We start from the raw sequence: 22,995 nt of genomic DNA, 5'->3' as shown, positions 1-22,995 counted from the left end.
AGCCACATACACCACAGGGATCTCGTTAGTGGCCTGTATTTCAGTTAGTTATTAACACTGTAAAAGTGCTCCCATGTTGGCGTCCTCCTACTTTGTTAGTTTAATTAGAAGCTGTTGCGAACTCAGACAGTAAGGCTCCATTACCTACATCCTACCTACTACCTTCTGGGGCTCACAGAGAGCAAGCAGTCCGCACTTCAGTGCCCATGCTTTGTGTGTGTGTTTGTGGGTGGGTGTGTGTGTGTGTCGTGTATGATTGTGTGTTTATGTGTGTGCGTGGGTGCGTGCGTGCGTGCGTGTGTGCGTGTTTGATTGTATGTTTATCTGTGTGTGTGTTTATGTACGTGTTTGTGTGAGTGTGAGAGTGAGCAAAAGGACCCTGGCATATAACTGCCAAGGAGGTGCCATGCTGTGTTGATCCGAGCCTTCTTAGTGTGTCAAAAATAGCATTTTGGGTGCCATCTTGCCCTGGCCATCCTTGTCAGACAGATGTCACACAATCATTAAGGCATGAAACCAGGTCAAGTAAACAGTCATGCAAAAAAAGGTAAATAAAAAAGCAAAAACAATGGCAAGCAATGTCATTTGGCCTTTTTCTAACGTGTACTGTATCTCTCACACCCATTTACCACAACACCAAAGGATGCATTTACAGTATGCACTTTTAAGTTGCACTTCAAGTGGCAAACAGAACTTCTCCATCCAATTTGGTGCACACGCTCCGATCCTCCTCCTTGGTAAGCTACTTATGAAGTGATATAAGCTTCTGCTTAAAACACTGTAGTGCCTCTGTAGGGCAGAGTGCTTTTGGCTGGCCTGACGGTCAGGGATGGATTAATGCACAGCCTGGATGTGGCAGCGGTCTAGGGCCCCCCACCTCTGATTGGCCACAAGTGAAAAGGTGCAATATTGGTAAACATGTTATCTTTAATTCCTAGCTTGTAATCATGATATTGTCTATGTAAATTTGGGGGGGGGGGTTGCACACAACCTGTAGCCAAGGGGCCACAGGCCATCTTAATCCGTCCCTGCTGACCTTGTGTAGAGTCTTTAGGGGTGTGCTGTGAAAATCCCGGGGTGGAGAGCAGCTTAGTGGAACTGGGAGATCTGATCCCCGTCTGCTTTGTCAGCTTGTGACCAGGTGGAAAGGAGAAAGGAGAGGTGTTCAGGGGTGTCCATCAAGCGTATGCACTCGCACAAGAATAACAGCATCTCATTCTGTGTGTTGTGGAATCTGCTGACATGGAGGGAGAGGGAGAGGGAGAGGGAGAGAGAGAGAGAGAGAGAGAGAGAGAGAGAGAGAGAGAGAGAGAGAGAGAGAGGAGTGAGAGAGAGAGTGAGGGAGAGAGAGATAGAGAGAGAGAGAGAGAGAGAGAGAGAGAGAGAGAGAGAGAGAGAGAGAGAGAGAGATACGGGAAGTTTAAATGCTTGTGCACATTCCCATACTTTGGTTTCCGACCACCAAAAAAAAGTGTGAATGGTCAGCAAGAGCGTGTGAAAGCTCTGTGGAAGGGGGAAGACAGATGTGCCAGATGTCAAGTCAGCAGAATAGAGCTCTTGGTCAAATGGCCCAAACCATGGCTCGATTAAAACAACCCGCAAACCTCTCGGACTCGCGATGCTTCCGGAGACGTTAAGCGAACGCGAATATCTGGTGTGTATGGGCCTGCGGCACATTGTCCAGGGGCAATGGTGTGTGTGTGCATGCGTGTGTGTGTGTGTGCGTGTTTGAGATGGGCAACCGCATCAACAAACCCATAATGTACATGTTATTAAAACCCTGAATGCCCCATATTAATATGATTGATCATTCCTAGTTATTGTTCTACACTTTTTGCAGTGATGTGTATCAACCTACACTCTTATAAACCTGTTGCCGGGGTTAAATTGGGGGCATCCAGGAACCTTCTGGAAGTGCTATTGTGCAATATATATATATATATTAGAGGTGCTCCGATCACCATTTTTTGGCCCGATCACCGATACCGATCACCAAAAATCTTTATCTGCTGATCACCGATCATTGCCGATCACAGAAATTATTTCCTATTTTTTTAATAGCCTATTAATTATCCTTATTGAATACCATTTCTGCCCATAAACCAATCAATCTTAATTTGCACATGTCGCTTTCACAATGTAGGCCTATTATTAGGCTATTATTATTATTATTATTATTATTATTATTAGGCTATTATTATTATTATTATTATTATTATTATTATTATTATCTTTCAGCTCTTTCAGACTAGTGTTGGTAATATAGCCTACAAGTAAGTCTACAGTATTAATCAATTTATAAGTTATTGCATATAATTACTAAACTATTTAAGATTGAATTGAAACTGAAACATTACATCAATATATAAGTCATTGCATATAATTACTAAACTATTTAAGATTGAATTGAAGCTCAGACACCTGGATCTCAGTCTCTCGTCTTCTGCATACGAGAAAAAACCCTGTCGCTTTAAATGAGCAGCCTCGTGAGGAGAGCCCCTCCCCTCTCTGTCACTCACTGTCCACAGCTGCAGTGCTCCGCGAGCGAGTTTGCGAAACATAGGACGATATTGCGCCCAACCGCGTTTGGCGTCTCCGATTGGCTACAACGGCTCCCTTGTTCCTCCCCTCTGATGGCTTTCATTTGACAGCAAGAATTTCAACTCTCGCTCAAAGCAGGCTTGCAGAACAATCGTGTACAAATAATTTGGCCGATCTCTTGAAACAGACACTAAAAGTAGGGTAACAACAAACAAAAAGTAGGCTACCCAAACCATTTACCTACGATGCAGTAGGCCTACACAAATGCCGTGTCGTATTTCATTTTAGCGCGGTACTGGTTTGGCTTATCTCTTGAAACAGATGTGCCAAGTCAAACAAACGTAGCCATAGCCTACCCAATGATGCAGTGAGCTCCAGTATTTGATTTCATTTTTATTTACATAACCTAGTAAATGAAAGCGTCACTAAATGCAATGTAATGTAGCCTAATCCTAACTGCATAAACTCCTGTGTTTATACAAATGCTGTATCATGTCATTTTATTATGGTTTGGCTCATCTCTTGAAACAGATGACACTCTAAGCATAAACAAAAGCAGGCCTAGCCAACGATGCAATACAAATGACGTTTCTTACTATTTCATTTATTCACATTATCCAAACCTCGAGGTGATCTGGTAAGTTGTCCACCGAGTCCATGGCACATGTGGTAGCAAATGTAGGATTAACCTTCTATTTATTATGTCGGTAAATCCATCTGGTGGTCATATTAGGAACTGCATTCTGCATATCTATTCATCAAGGTGCTGCTACAGTGGCATCAACACAATGATGAAAGACAATGCATATTGGATTGGATTTAAACAAACTACATTTTGTGATTTTACATTTTCCTTGGTTTGCATGTTTTTAAACTGACCACATTTTGTGATTTTACATTTTCCTTGGTTTGCATGTTTTTAAACTGACCACATTTTGTGATTTTACATTTTCGTTGTTTTGCATACATTTTTGGTGTGGTTTTTTGCATACATTTTTGGTGTGGTTTGCTGTCACACTGGCTCATGTTGCTGTGCATCATGTTGCATTGTTTATCATGGTTTGTTTTGCTGTGCTGCTTGATTTTACATTTGCATGCTTAGATTTGATCTGCGTGATTTGAGTGTGCTGTCCTCATTATGCTCTCTGCCTGCTTGCCTCCCGGTGTCTATTTGGCACTGCAGCAGTTTCAGTATTTGAAATCTGATGTATACCTTGTCAAAAAAGGGAGTCCAAGGCACTCTTCTTGTGGAAAAATATTAAAAAGCTGTGGGTCTCTGCTCCCATGTTTTTAAACTTATTAGCCATGATTCAATAAAGGCTTTTTAATATTTTTCCACAAGAAGAGTGCCTTGGACTCCCTTTTTTGACAAGATATTGTTTTTTCCCCAACACCAAAGAGCACCTTCAAGATTTTTTCTGAACCATTCCCTGAGCACTTCGGATTTTCTCTTCACTTGCTGATGTAGGCCTATACCTTGTTCCAAATACTATTTAATACATTTTCTACAATGCAATATGCATTGTCTTTCATCATTGTGTTGATTTGCCATTGTAGCAGTTTCACTCCTTGAAATCTGATTTATACCTTGTTCCAAATACTATTTAATTTTCTACAATCCAATATGCCTTGTCTGTCATCATGACACCACCTATTTTTGGTCAGGTCACAGGCAAAGTTGGTTAAAACTGAGGTACTTAGACAACAGAAAACTATCACCACAACTTCAGTGTTTCATTATAGACCTTATCAAAGTACCCATGTGTTAATGTTAGATCTACAGAAGTGGGGATGAATTGATGTGCAGAATGCAGTTCCTAATATGACCACCAGATGGATTTACCGACATTTGCTACCACATGTGCCATGGACTCGGTGGACAACTTACCAGATCACCTCGAGGTTTGGATAATGTGAATAAAATGAAATGGTAAGAAACGTCATTTGTATTGCATTGTTGGCTAGGCCTGCTTTTGTTTATGCTTTTAGTGTCATCTGTTTCAAAAGATCAGCCAAACCATAATAAAATGACATGATACGGCATTTAACACAGGAGTTTATGCAGTTATGATTAGGCTACATTAGGCTACATTACATTGCATTTAGCTGACGCTTTCATTTATTAGGCTATGTAAATAAAAATGAAATCAAATACTGGAGCTCACTGCATCGTTGGGTAGTCTACGGCTACATTTGTTTGACTTGGCACATCTGTTTCAAGAGATATGCCAAACCACGCTAACATGAAACACGACACGGCATTTGTGTAGGCCTACTGCATCGTAGGTAAATGGTTTGGGTAGCCTACTTTTTGTTTGTTGTTACCCTACTTTTAGTGTCTGTTTCAAGAGATCGGCCAAATTATTTGTACACGATTGTTCTGCAAGCCTGCTTTGAGCGAGAGTTGAAATTCTTGCTGTCAAATGAAAGCCATCAGAGGGGAGGAACAAGGGAGCCGTTGTAGCCAATCGGAGACGCCAAACGCAGTTGGGCGCAATATCGTCCTATGTTTCGCAAACTCGCCTCCACGACGGTTCTGAGTCTGAGCTCTCTCCCTCTCCCCTCACCTGTCGCCGTTTGGCGTTTCGGAGACTATCAAACTAATCGACTGACTGTCAATTACAACGTTGAAAACAATAACGTTGCCATGCTTGTGCGGACAACGTGAACTTGTCGCGTGCTGGCCGAGGCAACTACACAGGTTATAACGCAAAATGGCTAACTGGCGAGAAGTAGTCTATCGCAAATTACATTGTGACTGAAAAACTTGAGATTCTACATAGGCCTACACAAAACAAGAAAAAAACTTCCCTTGAAAGAACAGGCAACACGCACAACACAGCGTGTCTGCGAGGAAAGCTCTTTCTCTGTAACACTGTCATAGATTGTAGAATTCCCTGCACAGACTCATTGAGTTTCACACCGTCCACTCTCCCTCTGTTCGGTGTTGCAGCGACTACAAACGAATGACCTGACTGTCCATTAGGCTACAACTTTAAAAACAATACCGTTGATGATTGTTTTGGAAACGTTTAGTTGTTGCGTGCTGACAGGCTGTAACTCAAAATAGCGAACATGGCGAGACTGACACGTCATTCTCAAATTACAAGTCATGTAAACGGCGCATGGATCGGAAAATCAGATCATTGTTGATGCAGATTATATGATTATAAATGGTGAAAATGAAGGAAGGAATTCCAAAAAAGTTAAAGACAGGTAAAGATGCCTTATTTTGGTGCAGCAGCTGTGCAGAGCCAGCACCTAGGCTACATGCAGGCAGCGCCAGGTGTAAAGGCAAAATGGTTGCGTGAGGAATTTAATATCTCTGGATCGGTTTTTTGATCGGCATGTTTTTCCGATCACCGATCAGGCTATTTTTGGCCATTATCGGCCGGTCATGATCGGCTGCCGAGCAATCGGAGCACCTCTAATATATAGAGGTGCTTGTGTGTATATATATATATATATATATATATATACAAGTTGTCGCTGTTGTTGTTAAAGGTGCACTGTGTAATATTTTTAGTAGTTTATTACCAGAAATCTTGCTGATACCTTTTTCATGAGTACTTACCACCCCCACCATAAAATTCTAAATTGCACTTTCATACATGAAAAGGGGATCTTCTCCATGGTCCGCCATTTTGAATTTCCAGAAATAGACATTTTATACGGTAGCTGCAACTTGCTGTACTTTGGTCATACTAGTAAATATTAGTTCATTATTTTGTAAATATTCATGAAAAGATCAGATTTGGCTGTAGGCATCACAGTTTCAATGAGCAGCATAGTTACAGTACCTACTCTGGCCACCATCTTACACAGTGAGTGCACCTTTGATGTTGTTGTTGTTGGTGTTGTTGAACTTGATGTCACTTAAGGTGAAGAGTGCACTCTTGGCCCCGCCAAACCCAGCTGTCATCCTCTTTTTCTCTGTCTCTGTCTCTCTGATTCTCTCCACTGCTTCTCTCTCTCTCACTCCCCTCCTCCTTCTCCCCCCTCCTTCTCTTTCTGTCTCTCACGCTCTCCTTGCGCTCCCCTCTCTCAAATGTAAAACTTCATGTGAGTTGGTATAAGCATTAATGCTGTAATTACTGTAACTTCTGTGTATGGAAAGGGGAAAAAGGGAAAATAGAGAAAGAAACCTGGTAACACTCTATATTAATGTCTGCTAATGTCTGATTATAAAGCATTAATAACACTTAGTAAATAATAAACAAATTATGAAGAAAGCATTAACACATGTTTGTAAATGTTATCTTAATATTTTATATTTATCAAACATTTACAAATTGTTTGTAAATGACTAATAATACTCAAAGATTCAAAGATTTGTGAAATCGTCAACATATTATTTGTAGATATTTTATAAAGTATGAACAAAATGTAGCTAATAATAAAAACATTTGTTAATGTTTTGTTCATCATTAGTTAATTGATTACTAAGTCTTTATAAGCAGACATTAATATAAAGTGTTACCAGAAACCCGATGTAGTAATGTAAATGGGAAAAGAGCCTACTGGTATTTGATGATAGTCAAAGTACAGGGATTATTTGACCTCTCTCTCTCTCTCTCTCTCTCTCTCTCTCTCTCTCTCTCATCCATCTCATGTCCTCCAGGGTGCTGATGTCGAGTCCAGATCAGCTCTTCTCTGCGCTGGAGGATGACTCAGGGTTACTGTGCAGGTGGACAGGGGAGCTCTTCCTGGAACTGCACAATGGCACCTACACCACCCAGGCCAAGGTGGGACCCCCACTTCCATGGAATCCTATCATATCCCATCCCAGCATGCCACACTCAGCATTTGTGATTGCCAGTGCTCACTGAGGCAGGATACTGGATGTGACGCTAGCGGATTTTGGTGTGTGTGTGTTTGTGGTGAGGAAGGGCGAAAAGAAAGCCGTGGTGTTGGATGTGACTGTTTCAATGTGCGTCATTTTACAATAGGAGCGTTTTATGGATTGTTTTAAGTTTGTGTTGCTCACTTCCAAGTCACGTACCACTAGAGTCATTCCCACGGACGAGGGGAAGCCATTGCTGTTTTTTTACAGACAGTGGGTGAAACATTTTACCTCTGTCTGCCATCCATTACACCAGGCCTGCAGTATGTATTATGGCAAGCTGTGGTTTAACAAAAATACATTAAAAAATACACATTTAGGATCAGGGCTTTGAACCGGTTCAAGGAACGAAAACGAAAACCGGGAACTTTTTGTATTTTACAGGGAACAGAAACGAAACCGGAAACGTTATTATTTTTTATGTTCTGGAACGGGAACACTTATTTAAAAATAATGGTAACCGGTTAATACCGGTTAATACCGTTCCTCAAACAATCAAAAAAAAGTAGGCCTTATTATTTTCCTGCGCATGTTACCAAGACGGCTGAGGTTCACGTCCTGTGTGACATCAGACATTCTCTGACTGAATGGAGAGAGAGCTGTGAATTACAAAGTCTCCACTCCACATCTTAAATAAGAGAAACCACTGTCATACAAAAGGGCAGAGTTTCCATTGCATCATTGTGAGACATTGCGCGTGTAAAGCGCACCGAGAATGTTCAACGTTATTGGGCATCCATTGGGCAATATGCACAAACTCACAATGTCCATCATAGTGCTCCCCGTGACCCAAGTCATTGAGTTTTCATCATTGAGATTTATTCTCCGCTTCTCCGCTTAGGTTGTCCCTGACTGACAAAATTCTGGAGGATATTCTTTTCATCTGCTTGAATAATGTTTGGACTGTAGGCTGCCTCATTTGCACTTCCGTCTTTCTTGGTTAATTAACGTCAGTTAGGCCTATGGGGAGTAATCAGCTGACAGGAACGAAATTAACCGTTCCGGGAACAATATTTTTTTGTTCTAACCGGTTCGGGAACATCAATTTATTGGTGGAACTCATAACCGGAAACGTTATAAATCTGTTTCAGTTCGGAACGGAACCTTTGGAAAAAAATAACGGTTCAAAGCCCTGTTTAGGATATCTCAATCGTCAAAGTAATGGCATCCAATAAGTATGTAATTAAATAAAAAGAAAGTAGATAAATAGTCTCCCTATCACAAATTTCTGCTTCATATTGGAATCTTATTGCAATCAATCATCTCAAAGTGGATGACAGCGGATATCAGAAGGGTTGACTGTAAATGACGAGCAAAAAAAAAAATGCTCTGAAGTTTTAAAAACCTGCAGCAACTTTCTAATGGGCATCTCTTTTTTCACATTCTTAGTTTTTTTTTTACCCTCTAATAGTCTAGGGCTGGATGAACTACTGTATCTAGTGGGCCACATTCGGCCCACAGATCGTATGTTTGACACCCCTGGGTTAGATCCAGCTAGGGAATTGGCAGTGCTGTGTTCATGTGTTCAGAGTGTAACTGTAACTCTATGGTAGAGGTGTCAATTCCGTGTCCAGAGAGTAAAAACAGGCCCTGCCGTGGCTCAATCAGTAGGGCACTGCAGTGCTTCACTAGGGAACCGGGTTCGATTCCGACCCGAGGTCATTTCCAGATCCTCCCCCACCTCTCTCTCCCATTCACTTGCTGCCACCATCTCACAATGTCCTGTCAAATAAATGCATAAAAAGGCCCCTAAAATATAATAAAGAAAGTAAAAACAATGTCACAGTCTCCTTCCAACACAGGTGACTCCAATAAGTAGCTGGTCTACCTGTCTTGAGCGCTCAATAATCAGCTGATTCAGAGCTGGTTGGATCAAATTTGTGGAAGGGTTTTAACTTTCTTAACCTGGGACTGACACCCCTGCTGTGGCTATGTGTGTGGTCAGATCAAACAGGGAAATCGACAGTGTTGTAATGTGCTCATGTGTATAGTGTGAAACTGTGACTGTGTGGCTTTGTGTCTGGTCAGATCAGACGGTGTTGTAATGTGCTTATGTGTATAGTGTGTAAATGTGACTCTGTGGCTTTGTGTGTGGTCAGATCAAGCAGGGAAATCGTCAGTGTGAGGTGCTGCTTCATGACGTGGAGGTGTCCAGCTGTCTGGCCATGTGCAAGAGCAAGGGCTTCCCCTACCCAGCTGCCAAGCTGCAGGAGATCTGGAGGTAACCGCACTAGCTCATACAGTAGCTCCAATTACGGTCACGTCCATTAGAGTCAAGAAACGCAAGACAAGAAATTTTGACTGCTATCTCTTTATTGAATAGTTATGAAATAGATTTGGCGGTATGGCTGTGTTCTGGAGTCCCCTGGTGTTGCGCGAGCAACGAGGAAAGCAGAGATTCAGGGGACAGCAGCAGCGTGGGGCATATTCACCCAATTTAAGACTAGGAGAGAAAACAATTCCCCCAGGAACAGAGCAGGCAACATGACAAGGAGTAGCCCATGCCATGTCATACACGAAAAGGTGGAGCTTGGGATGTGCTGGGTTGCGAAGAATCGAGCAGCCAAGATTTGGCAACAAAACAAGGAGCTTTTAACAGCACCAAATTTGAAACTGACGAATGAGGAGCAAGGAGAGTTGATTAGCTGATCTAGAGTACCGGAGACAAATTATAAGCAGCAAGTTCTTGACTACCATAGACTTCCAGAACTGACACTAATGCTATATTTTTACAGCACTAAACACTCCCATTTTGTCCCGTATTCTAGATCCATTTTCTCCCCATTCCTAGTACTCCCCTAATGCAGGCTATGGTATTCTCGAGTAGTTCTGACCCCCACAGTTATTTGTTTCACTGCTACCACAAATCTCTTTTTTTGCTGCATAAATGTTGGACTAGCCTCTGAAAGCCCAAGTAGCAATATATACTGCATACTGTAAGGTATATGTATATGCAGGGCTAAATTAACTTTTTCCACCACCAGCCAATTTGGCTAGTGGACATTTTTTCTTACCAGCCAAACAGAAGTTCAACTAGCCATTTTTTTTCAATCTCGCCAAAATAAACTATGTGTTAGGCTAGTTATTTTTTTTTTAATTATGGTAATTTTGTTCAACAATTACACTATATACACTATATACACTATATATAGGCCTGCATACTATAGGCCTATTATAGGGTGTATATTTTTTCATTGTTTTTTTATTTCTGCTTTATTTTTAACTTTCATTACTTAGGCCTAATCAATTTGATTAGTTTTTGTTCAATTCCTCTGAAAACAGCTGAATCACATCACACAAGCCACTCACATAACAGACCTTTAACATACAGTAACCAAGCACACAGCCAAACTCTCCAAAACCTCACATACGCACACCCCAAGGAAGGAGAAGTGATGAGAGGAAAAGGAGAGGAGAGAGGAGGAGCTCTTCTCTTATCTACCATGCGCAACAAAATGACAAGAAGCCTATAGTTTAACTAAAAGTAAATAGTATCACGGGAATCTTCGATGCCTTTGTTACTTCCACAGCTTCGTCGTTGGTTGCTTTTCTGTTATTTGTTTTCTTGCCGATGGCGTGGGCTTTCCAACTTAGTTGCGCCAGGACTCGGAACATTTCAGAAGACAACTGAACTGACAGCTACGATCACACTACTCTGACAGTCAGCTCTCCTCCTCTGCCCTTGTCGCTATTTCGTTCCACAACCACTCCTTTTTTAACGTCACTATTATTACGGTTACAATTACTACTAGCATTCACCAACACACAGAACTTTGCTCTAACCCCCGCCACATTCTCATCACTCGCACAAAACATAGGCATAATCTGCGTTAGTCATGTTATTGAAACGGTCAGGGCCTCGCTGCTTCAAAAAGGCAGCCTGTTACAGCAAGGTTCAGCCTAGTAATAATAGCAGTAGTGACGTTAAAAAAGGTTGTAGCGACATCGACGAGAGCATAGGAGGAGAGCTGCCTGTCAGAATAGCGTGAGAGTAGCTGACAGAAGGCTGGTCGTCTGAAATGTTTTCAATGCTGGCGCGCGCAACAGCATGGAGTTGCCGCTTGCTGCACTGGAAAGCGCACGGTGGGAGGCTACGTCGTGACGCTAGGGTCCATGGGTAATGTAGGAAATCTCGCCTTAAGGGCTCTGCATAGTTAACGTGCGCACGTTCGTCATAGCAGCGGTTTACCGTTCATAATTTACTGTACTCGGGCGCTACTGGCCAAATTGGCGGGTAGGTATTTTTTTCTACTAGCCAAAATTAATTTTCACCCGTGTTTGGCGGGTTGGCGTGTGTTAATTTAGAGCCCTGTGTATATGTATGGTATATGGTATGATAAATATGTTTATGTACTGTGTATGCATGACTGTAGGCAAGGGACCTAGTCATGGACTTTAAAAGTTGTTATTTAGGTACTGGGAATTGGTTATAGTCCCTGGAGCAATATTGGGCTTGATGCCTTTCTCAAGAGCCAGGGGGATGACATGGGGTTTTGAAAGTGACTTTGATGTAATGTAATGAATGATATTTATAGAAAATATACATTTATCTATAACTACAGTTACAATGTATAATGTTCCATGGGCCTCTAAATATCAGCATCTTATATCAGACGTGACCCTGACAAAATATCACTATGGCAATGCCATGACAAACAATCTACTGTATATGTTCAACAGTAGGGCTGTAAAGATATTTTATCGAACCGAAAAATCATGATACACAGTCATGATACTGTATTGCAGTGTAAGAAGGCAGTATCATGATACGCCCTTTCAAAATTCTGTTACCCTTCATCCAAGCTTCGAATGTGAAAAAAGCAAATTAATTAATTTAAAAAGATAGATTTTAGAAATCTGATGTATTGAACCGTAGGTCCAAAATCGTTATACAAACCGATCGTGAGTTGAGTGTATCGTTACAGTCCAATCAGCTTGTTTGAAGTGTCTGGGAGTTCAAACACAAACACTTCACATGTGCTTCCTATTGTATACGTGCCTCCTATCCTCAGTACATTACATTGTTTGGTTAAACAAAGGTGACTTTTTCCCAAATGCCATTAGACATCCGTTATTCGTGGTCAAGATGCTTTTTTGTTTTCATAGGAATGTCACGACCCTCCCACTGTGGTATTTTAAGTCCATTGTGACTGCAGACCATTGTTTGGAATCCTTTGTATATTTGAAGAGTTTAGTTGCAAAACGTTGTATCCACTATTTGATGACTTTTGCATTTTATTGTTGGAAATGACTGTTCAGAAGTCCTGTCATCTATGTGTTAACTCTTGCCATTGAAATATTTTCAGAACATACTTTTTAGACCTCTATAAAAAGCATTATGCAATGCAAATCAATGGAATGCCCGAATACAAAGTGTCAATTTCCCAATATGTTCCAAAATGGATACATCATTTTGCAACAAAGCTCTTTATTTACTCCCAGTGGGTCTTGGATTTATTTTTTCTATTCGTGACCATAGGTTACTCCTCCTGAACCAGTTCCACGATGTCCTTCCAGGCAGCTGTATAGAGATGGTGGTGGATGATGCTCTGGCCTACTACAAGGGTAATAATGCACTAGACCTCCTTGAAGTTGTCATTGCTTGTGGTTATGACCAGTTACATGACTAGTTCTGATTGCATATACAAGAACAGAGAATCACAAAAAGTTTGGGTGCGTGCGTGCACGCGTGCACGCGTATGAGTGATTCTATGATTCGCCAACGCTTTTGGCAAAAGCAAAATGTCAATTATCAGTATTTTTTTTCAACTAAATGACCTAGATGTTTACATAGTGTATATATTTAAGTTTCCAAGCAAACAAATTGCCAAGCTTAATCTTAAATCATTTGATAAATACTCTAATGAAAACGAACATTTGCTTGATTATTTTGTCAACAGTGTTATGGACAAATACTATGTCATTTCAAACATATATAAAAATACTACAGAGTTGAAACAACGTACGTTTGAAAGTGCTCATGTCCCTTAGCAATAATGTTGTCATTAATCTGTGCAACTGATATAGAAAATGTGATTGTTGAGATTCATAAGTAGGATTTTATGATTCACTGTGATACAGACTGACACATTTTTCATTTAGTCACCCTCCTTACACAAGACTTCCTTTTCCAGAGATAATCCCTAGTGTCTGTTCATATGATTTTTCCAACACATAAGGGATCAATAGCACAAAAACACTTTCAAAACAGTCAACCGTGTTACTCAACTGTGTTACGGTCAACAGTGCAGGGGACTTTTTTAGGAGAAAAAAACAGAGCAGACAAACCCATCTCCCTAGAACACAAATTATTAAGCGGGCTTGCGGAGCAAGGACCATGCAGAGCATGGCCCTTGCAGAGCAAGGCCCGTTTATTAAGCGGGCTTGCGGAGCAAGGACCATGCAGAGCATGGCCCTTGCAGAGCAAGGCCCGTTTATAGTAATCTCTAAGTCCTGTTTCTTTCTTTTATTATTAAGCGGGCTTGCGGAGCAAGGACCATGCAGAGCATGGCCCTTGCAGAGCAAGGCCCGATTATAGTAATCTCTAAGTCCTGTTTCTTTATTATTATTTATCGTTCTTGTGCAGGGATCTCCTCCTAGGCCTTTCGAGATAGAGACACCGTTCAAACACTAAAACGACCGGCTCGGCTTGGAGATCGCGTATAGTTATAGGCTTCTCCGTGTCTCTTGTCGTTTTCCCGTTTTTGGCGATTTAGTGAAAGCCTGGGTCCCCATTCAAAACCATGGTGGAACCTTCATGAACGACAGTTCCGCCACTCTAGAGATTAGAGTGTAGGAGGCTTTTTCGGTCATAAAACATCAACACTTTCACCTAGAAGTTTAGTTGACGCGTTGTTAGCGAGCTCTATGGGATGTCTCCAAATTGTCAAAGTTTCATCTCCCAACTCCCAATACTTTTTAAATGGCAGGTTTGTAAAAAAACAGGCCTGGGTCTATGGAGAATCCCAGTCTTTCGAAAAGTGCATTTTTCAAGAGATCAGCGCATGTCCCACACGGAGGTCCATTTGTGCCTGAAAAATTTAACCTATAAACTTCATTCAAAGACTGTTAGAGAGATCACAAGCATGACTCCGATCTGTGAAAAGGACACGTGCCAACTCCTTTTAGTTTTTTTACAACGATGTTGTAAAGACAAAAAACTCATTCTCATTTTCTCCCCAGTTTAGAGCTCAATACTAACTGTCTTTCAGTCAATCACAACAGGTGCAGCCAGTGAAGGGTTCCATTTCAACCTCAAGATTCTATTCTTAACGAGCAGGTGCGAGCAACCATTCTAGAAGTCTATTGTTCAGCTCTGCAATGCAATGTAATATAGTCTTGCTGGACTATGCATGACAATTAGCTGCTTGGCTTAGTGGTAATGCATGCCGCTGCATTAGAGATATGGAGGTTGAGGGTTCGAATCCCACCCGAAGCCATGTTGATTTTCTAAATTATATCATATGCAGCGTTCCTTGGCCGACTTAAAATGCCATGTATATAATTTAGTATGGATGGCAAATGTGCTGAATTTGCTGAATTACAGATATTGAGGTTGGGGGTTCGAAACCCAGTCAAAGCCATGTTGATTTTCAAAATTATATCATATGCAGTGTTCCTTGGCCAACTTAAAATGCCATGTATGTCATTTAGTATGCATGGCAAATGTGCTGGATTACAGATATGGAGGTTGGGGGTTCGAATCCCAGTCAAAGCCATGTTGATTTTCAAAATGATATCATATGCAGTGTTCCTTAGCCAACTTCAAATATCATGTATTGTATATCATTTAATATCAATGGCAAAGGGGTTGGATTACAGATATGGAGGTTGTGAGTTCTAATCCCGCTCGAAGCCATGTTGATTTTCAAAATTATATCATATGCAGTGTTCCTTAGCCAACTTAAAATACCATGTATATCATTTAGTATATCCCCAAAACGCAGAGCTACAACACTTTCAAGATGGCTGAATCCAAGATGGCTGAATTGTTTGGCCCATAACTTCTGACTGGGTGGATGGAGTTTTTTCAAGATTTCTTTTAGCTTTGTTTTCTCAATAGTACTTTGTTTCATCTCTGCCCCAAAAGGCAAGCCCGCTTCCAGCATTTTCTGTGAGAATGCATTTCTAGTTGGTCTTGTGCAGGGCAGCAGTAAAATAGAAAATGGATCTCCTCCTAGGCCTTTCGAGATAGAGACACCGTTCAAACACTAAAACGACCGGCTCGGCTTGGAGATCGCGTATCGTTATAGGCTTCTCCGTGTCTCTTGTCGTTTTCCCGTTTTTGGCGATTTTGTGAAAGCCTGGGTCTCCATTGAAAACCATGGTGGAATCTTCATGAACCAAGGTTCCGCCACTCTAGACATTAGAGTGTAGGAGGCTTTTTCGGTCATAAAACATCAACACTTTCACCTAGAAGTTTAGTTGACGCGTTGTTAGCGAGCTCTATGGCATGTCTCCAAATTGTGAAAGTTTCATCTCCCAACTCCCAATACTTTTTAAATGGCAGGTTTGTAAAAAAAACAGGCCTGCCTCTATGGAGAATCCCAGTCTTTTGAAAAGTGCATTTTTCAAGAGATCAGCGCATGTCCCACACGGAGGTCCATTTGTGCCTGAAAAATTTAACCTATAAACTTCATTCAAAGACTGTTAGAGAGATCACAAGCATGACTCCGATCTGTGAAAAGGACACGTGCCAACTCCTTTTAGTTTTTTTACAACGATGTTGTAAAGACAAAAAACTCATTCTCATTTCTCCCCTGTTAAAGGCTCAATACTAACTGTCAGTTAGTATCAGAACAGGTGCTCCCAATGAAGGATTCCATCTTAACTGCCACTGTCTCAAGATTCTATTCTTAACGAGCAGGTGCGAGCAAGCATTCTAGAAGTCTATTGTTGAGCTCTGCAATGCAATGTAATATAGTCTTGCTGGACTGTGTATGACAGCTAGCTGCTTGGCTTAGTGGTAATGCATGCCGCTGCATTAGAGATATGGAGGTTCAGGGTTCGAATCCCATCCGAAGCCATGTTGATTTTCTAAATTATATCATGTGCAGCGTTCCTTGGCCGACTTAAAACGCCATGTATATCATTTAGTATGGATGGCAAATGTGCTGAATTACAGATATTGAGGTTGGGGGTTCGAAACCCAGTCAAAGCCATTTTGATTTTCAAAATTATATCATATGCAGTGTTCCTTGGCCAACTTAAAATGCCATGTATGTCATTTAGTATGCATGGCAAATGTGCTGGATTACAGATATGGAGGTTGGGGGTTCGAATCCCAGTCAAAGCCATGTTGATTTTCTAAATTATATCATATGCAGCGTTCCTTGGCCGACTTAAAATGCCATGTATATCATTTAGTATGCATGGCAAATGTGCTGGATTACAGATATGGAGGTTGGGGGTTCGAATCCCAGTCAAAGCCATGTTGATTTCCTAAATTATATCATATGCAGCGTTCCTTGGCCGACTTAAAATGCCATGTATATCATTTAGTATGGATGGCAAATGTGCTGAATTACAGATATTGAGGTTGGGGGTTCGAAACCCAATCAAAGCCATGTTGATTTTCAAAATTATATCATATGCGGTGTTCCTTGGCCAACTTAAAATGCCATGTATGTCATTTAGTATGCATGGCAAATGTGCTGGATTACAGATATGAAGGTTGGGGGTTCGAATCCCAGTCAAAGCCATGTTGATTTTCAAAATGATATCATATGCAGTGTTCCTTGGCCAACTTAAAATGCCATGTATGTCATTTAGTATGAATGGCAAATGTGCTGAATTAGGGATATGGGGGTTGGAGGTTCGAACCCCAGTCGAAGCCATGTTGATTTTCAAAATGATATCATATGCAGTGTTCCTTAGCCAAATTGAAATATCATGTATTGTATGTCATTTAATATCAATGGCAAAGGGGTTGGATTACAGATATGGAGGTTGTGATCCCGCTCGAAGCCATGTTGATTTTCAAAATTATATCATATGCAGTGTTCCTTAACCAACTTAAAATACCATGTATGTCATTTAGTATATCCCCAAAACGCAGAGCTACAACACTTTCAAGATGGCTGAATCCAAGATGGCTGAATTGTTGGGCCCATAACTTCTGACTGGGTGGATGGAGTTTTTCCAAGATTTCTTTTAGCTTTGTTTTCTCAATAGTACTTTGTTTCATCTCTGCCCCAAAAGGCAAGCCCGCTTCCAGCATTTTCTGTGAGAATGCATTTCTAGTTTAGTTTATTTATCTGTCAATATGGAGATAAATTGGCAAAAACATACTCCTCCTCAACTGTCATAGCTAATTGTAACACCATTGACGGTAACACGGCTTGACATTTCAGCCATTTTTATGGTGTTGTGCTAACTGAGGACCTCAGAAGTTCCACCACAACATCTTAATCAATTCATGTATTTGTATGCTTTATCTGTGTTTTTCTACATGTGATTTATGGAGGGGGTTTCAGACCGTGACACTGTGAACACAGTTTTCGTGGACACACACAAAATGGCAAATTTCATGTATAATGGAAAGGACAGTGGCCTTTCTGACAGTTTTGTCATATTGTGATGATTACTGTGAATCAACATTTGCAATCGTCTTGGGCAAAACAAGTTTCTTTACATGCTAATATGAAGACTGAATCTGGCATTTGGAAAACAGGACTGCATGAAAACGCCCAAAACCAGTATTAAATATTCATTCTTGCTGAGGGAAATAATGCCATGTCTACACTTTCTGTATTATATGAAAGATAGATGTGTGCTAATGTCCAAAACATCATTGGATGCAGTTAATAGTTAGCGGAATTGGTAAATAAAATCCATGGACTTAAAAGCGCAGACGAATCGTAGAATCACTCCTATGCAAGAGAATATGCGTGTTTATTTTAACAGTAGTTTTGGGAATGTGTACTTTTTTTCCTCAGAGATCGAGTGTTCCGGTACCAGACTGTTGGAGGAGGCCTGTAAGGCCCTGGCTTTAGGTGTCCAGACAGGTGCCTGCTCCGCTGTGCTCAACACGTTGGCCTGGGAGCGCACTGAGGTTGTCTCACTGTCAACACAGGAGGGTACAGGGCCGCCTAAGCTAGGTACACAAGTTACCCTATTAGGCCCCACTCACCTTATGTTAAATACAATCATTCTAACTAATCATTGCATTGAAGTCAATAAATTAATAAAAATAAAAATGTAAGAGAGAAAGAAAGAAAAGACTGAAAGTATAATTAAGTATTAAGACCAAGTTTTTTTTAAATAATAATAATAATTAAAAAAAATCAACCAGTTGATACATGAAGTGGTCTAGTTATCATGAATAATAAAACAAGTTGATTGCTCAGGCTTTTAAAGGAAGCCCTGCCCGTCTGAGTCATGATGCCCTTTACCATAATGCAATGGGATGTGGTGTCCTTTTCTCCACAGCTCTGATTACAGTACCCAGCGTGGGCATGGCCGTAATTCAGGAAAACCTGGCACCCAGCTGTCCGGTTACAGTCACGCCACAAGTAAGCATCCACTAACACCTCTGTATATTATATAAATTATACGTATTATATTATATGACATTATTATGTTATATTATTATTGAAACCAAGAAGAACAAACATTTGATTTGAAAGCTAACACACACACACACACACACACACACACACACACACACACACACACACACACACACACACACACACACACACACACGCACACACTAAAAATAACTTGCCACTGTTCTAGGCTGATGGCACAGTGCACATGGACAATGGGATCCTGAAAGCAGTGCTGGACCAGAGGGGTTGTGTCATTTCTCTCAAACTGGCGAACACAAATAGGTGAGTTTGTTTGAGCTGCACACTCTTGTTTAAACAAAAGACGGCCACAGTAGCCACAGACTCTACCCACTGGGCCAGTGAAAGTCCCTGGCAGAGCTCTCGCTACCACCCTCAGACTCCCTCTCTCACCATTTACTCAGCGTTCTTTACTGCCTTTTCGTAATTCTTAATTTCAGGGAAGCCATTGCTGACGGTTGCCTTGGAAATCAGTTTGTGGTGTTTGACGACGTGCCCTTATACTGGGATGCCTGGGATGTGATGGACTACCACCTCCAGACAAGGTCGAGAAACACGCACGCACGCACACACACACACACACACACACACACACAACCTTTATTGTTCTCTCCCTTGTCAGCCCACCTATCCTTCCCACCTGCTCTCCAGCTGCTCTCCAGCTGGCAGCAAGGTTTTTCTCTCCCTCTCCTCTCTCTCTCTCTCTCTCTGTCTCTCTCTCTCTCTCTCCCTCTCTCCCTTCCTCTCTCCCCCTTCCTCTCCCCTCCTCTCCTCCCTCCCTCTCCCTCTCTCCCTCCTCTCTCTCCGTTGCTCTGGGCCCTCCTCTACAGGCTTGATCACCACCTTTACTGCACCCCTGGCTATGACTCCACACACCGGCAGCTTGGTCCTTCAGTCAGAATCATCTTGTTCGTGCCATTAAGCTTAACATATGAAAGAGGATAATACATGAATGTGACTGTACCAAATACTCACTACCACATAAGCACACTCGCAAGAAATGTTGAAAACAATTCATTCATGAAAAAAATTGTCGACAGAAAACTGATTGTGTGGATGCATCTATATTTAATGCGGCTTAATGTGTGCACACGGCCTCAGAGTATTGGCTAGATGATTGAGCATTATAGTGATTTACCGACATATCCATTTTATCACATGACCAACCGACTGACTCTGAGCCGTAGATATGACAGAGTTACCCTATGCTTTGATCTCTGTCACATGGTTTTCTACTAGCCTTGAAGGTTCCAGGTAAACCCATAGCTGCCATACGTTTGTGTTAACATGGCTTGGTTACGTGTTGTAATTCTACAAAGTTGGCTGTGTCGCTATTGTCCTGATGCAAGTTACCATTTAAGGTCAAGTAATTACACTTGTTTTATCAATTCCTCTCAGAGTCCTCAATGATACTCTATCTTTGGAAATTAATTCTATATCTAGAACCTTGTGAAGGCTGTGCAAAACCGCAAGATCGGCCATGTTTGATCATATATGGACAAATTTCGCCACCAGCAGGATCCTATGGCAACGGTGTAATTAAACTCTTTATCATATACTGTAGATGGCTTTGGACTGACTGTGTGTGTGTCCACAGGAAGCCCGTAGTGGAAGTGGTGAAGCGGGCTGCAGTGACGAGGTCAGGTGGTCTGCGTGGCAGCGTGTCCTTCTCCCTGAGGATCAGCGACCGCAGCGCCATCACACAGGAGGTCATCCTGGATGCACACTGCCCATACCTCAAGTTCAACACTCAGGTGAGTCACACCACCCCTACCTCAAGTTCAACACTCAGGTGAGTCACACCACCCCTACCTCAAGTTCAACACTCAGGTGAGTCACACCACCCCTACCTCAAGTTCAAAACTCAGGTGAGTCACACCACCCCTACCTCAAGTTCAACACTCAGGTGAGTCACACTGCCCCTACCTCAAGTTCAACACTCAGGTGAGTCATCTTGGATGCACACTACCACTACCTCAAGTTCAACACTCATGTGAGTCATCATGGACGCACACTGCCCCAACCTCAGGTTCAGCACTCTGGTGAGTTATCCTGGATGCACACTGGTCCTACCTGAAGTTCTACAATCACAATAATTCAATAATTCAGGTTAACGAAATGCTCATTAGAGCTTATTTGAGACCAAGATGGTATAATGCACATTTCAAGTGTGCAATGTGGTACAATTGTGCTACACTATACTATACTATACTATACTATACTATACTATACTATACTATACTATACTATACTATACTATGCTATTAGACAAAGCCTAAAAAAGTCCTACAACAGAGTCTAAACTGACAGAAAAAGTGACGGACTATGGCAGTGATGTAGAGTATTTTGATGGGATGTAGATGCACACTTCATAAACACACATTGTCTAAGCAGTCAGCCGACACAATAATGAAACCGTCTTCCTGTGTATCATTTAGACTAAACATGACCTTGTTCTATATCTGTCTGTCCTATCCACCTTATTCCTAGCTCCCATGCTGCCATATGTGAAGAAGGAGTGACTCATGCGCTTAGTTACTGTATGCCCTTGTTGCGGCTCATAAAAAACGTATTCAAGGTTGCTGCGTAGATAGGCTATATAGACCATTGGTTATACATGGGTCATCAGCTGAATCAGAGATGTCACCCCTTTTCTACTGTATTACCACTGAAGAGACCCAAGAATAGTTTTGTTATGCTGTGTGTATCGTTGTTATTAAAATGTGTAATTTCTCCATGTGCTAGGTGGAATGGGCAGAAAGCCATAAGTTCCTGAAGGTGGAGTTCCCAGTGCGGGTCCGCAACCCCAACGCCACCTATGAGATCCAGTTTGGACACCTACAGAGGCCTACACATAGAAACACTTCCTGGGACTGGGCCCGCTTTGAGGTACCGCACTGTACCTATAAACCAGTAGCCTGGTTCTCACCAGACCTATGTGTGTGTGTAGCTCTGGAACCCCCTAGTGGAGGTACACACACACACACACACACACACACACACACACACACACACACACACACACACACACACACACACACACACACACACACACACACACAGAGGTCTGTAACACTGCAGGAATCCTGCACGTCTCGAGCTAGAAAATTGACGGAGCATTTATTGCTTCAATATCAAAGGCAGCTCGCATTGAGGAGTCATAGGACAGATTATAGACTATAAAACGTTTTTGAAGGAATTTGTTGGTGGCGAGGATGGGCAGAATGATTGATAAATCCATGCCTTCTGAAGGCGGAGCCAATTAACGCGTTCTCTCCCAGACCTAGTAGTGGAGTTCACAAAGCAGCGCGGAACTACACAAGCCGGGCAAGACCCAGGCAAACAAACAAGGGGTTTGTTTCTCAAAAGTGTAGTTGCTAACCAGTTAGCAACTTTGGTAGTTGGCAAATTGGAAATTGCATTGCAAACAAGAAAGCTGCTAAAGTAGTTAATAACTATGGTTTTGAGAAATGCACCCCTGAGGAAAAGCCAGTGCTCCAGATTTAGCTGGAAATGTATGGTACACACACAGTTTGTCAATATATAGCCTGGAGACAGCATGTTTGAGGGTTTCAGACGTACAGTACACGGGTCAATAACATTGTTTTGGGCTCAGACGTCAGGTGGTACAGCTAAAGCTAATGGCAATAAATTAATTACCGGTAGTAATTAATGTACTGCAATCAATATGCTTCGTTCTTAGATAATGAACTAAAAACAAAAGAAAATCATTTAATCCGTACAATATTGTCATTAGCTGTGGTTGGACCACCCTGTGTGCTAATGCTAAAACATCATTGACAGAAATGCATTGATGCAATTAATGTAAACGTATGTAATGTAAACCTAAAAATGTGACATGCCTATTATGAAGGAAGAGGATATTCACACAATGGTGAATTGGTGAATAAGGTTTGATCATATAGTAAACCCACAGAAACAACAATGGATTAAAAAGGAAGCTCATTGGTGTGTGGTTCTTCCTTTCCATGGTACACAGGCCAGACCACTTACCAAAGATGGTAGATAATCAGAGGAACA

At 41.6% G+C, this 22,995-nt stretch overlaps 1 protein-coding gene across 1 annotated transcript in view; it reads left to right on the top strand.

Annotated features, from left to right (window-relative positions):
- The window catches only part of man2c1 (mannosidase, alpha, class 2C, member 1), a 54,961-nt gene that overhangs the window by 20,695 nt on the left and 11,271 nt on the right, over positions 1 to 22,995 (top strand). The window contains exons 13-21 of the mRNA XM_063197394.1: positions 7,163 to 7,286; positions 9,484 to 9,605; positions 12,864 to 12,949; positions 18,322 to 18,483; positions 18,815 to 18,897; positions 19,124 to 19,218; positions 19,395 to 19,499; positions 20,552 to 20,708; positions 21,700 to 21,843. Of these exons, the coding sequence (XP_063053464.1) occupies positions 7,163 to 7,286; positions 9,484 to 9,605; positions 12,864 to 12,949; positions 18,322 to 18,483; positions 18,815 to 18,897; positions 19,124 to 19,218; positions 19,395 to 19,499; positions 20,552 to 20,708; positions 21,700 to 21,843 (1,078 nt within the window). The remainder of the gene's footprint in view (positions 1 to 7,162; positions 7,287 to 9,483; positions 9,606 to 12,863; positions 12,950 to 18,321; positions 18,484 to 18,814; positions 18,898 to 19,123; positions 19,219 to 19,394; positions 19,500 to 20,551; positions 20,709 to 21,699; positions 21,844 to 22,995) is intronic.

Source organism: Engraulis encrasicolus, chromosome 4 (assembly GCF_034702125.1).
Source record: "Engraulis encrasicolus isolate BLACKSEA-1 chromosome 4, IST_EnEncr_1.0, whole genome shotgun sequence".
Classification (NCBI taxonomy): domain Eukaryota; kingdom Metazoa; phylum Chordata; class Actinopteri; order Clupeiformes; family Engraulidae; genus Engraulis; species Engraulis encrasicolus.
This window is presented reverse-complemented; position numbering and strand designations above follow the sequence as displayed.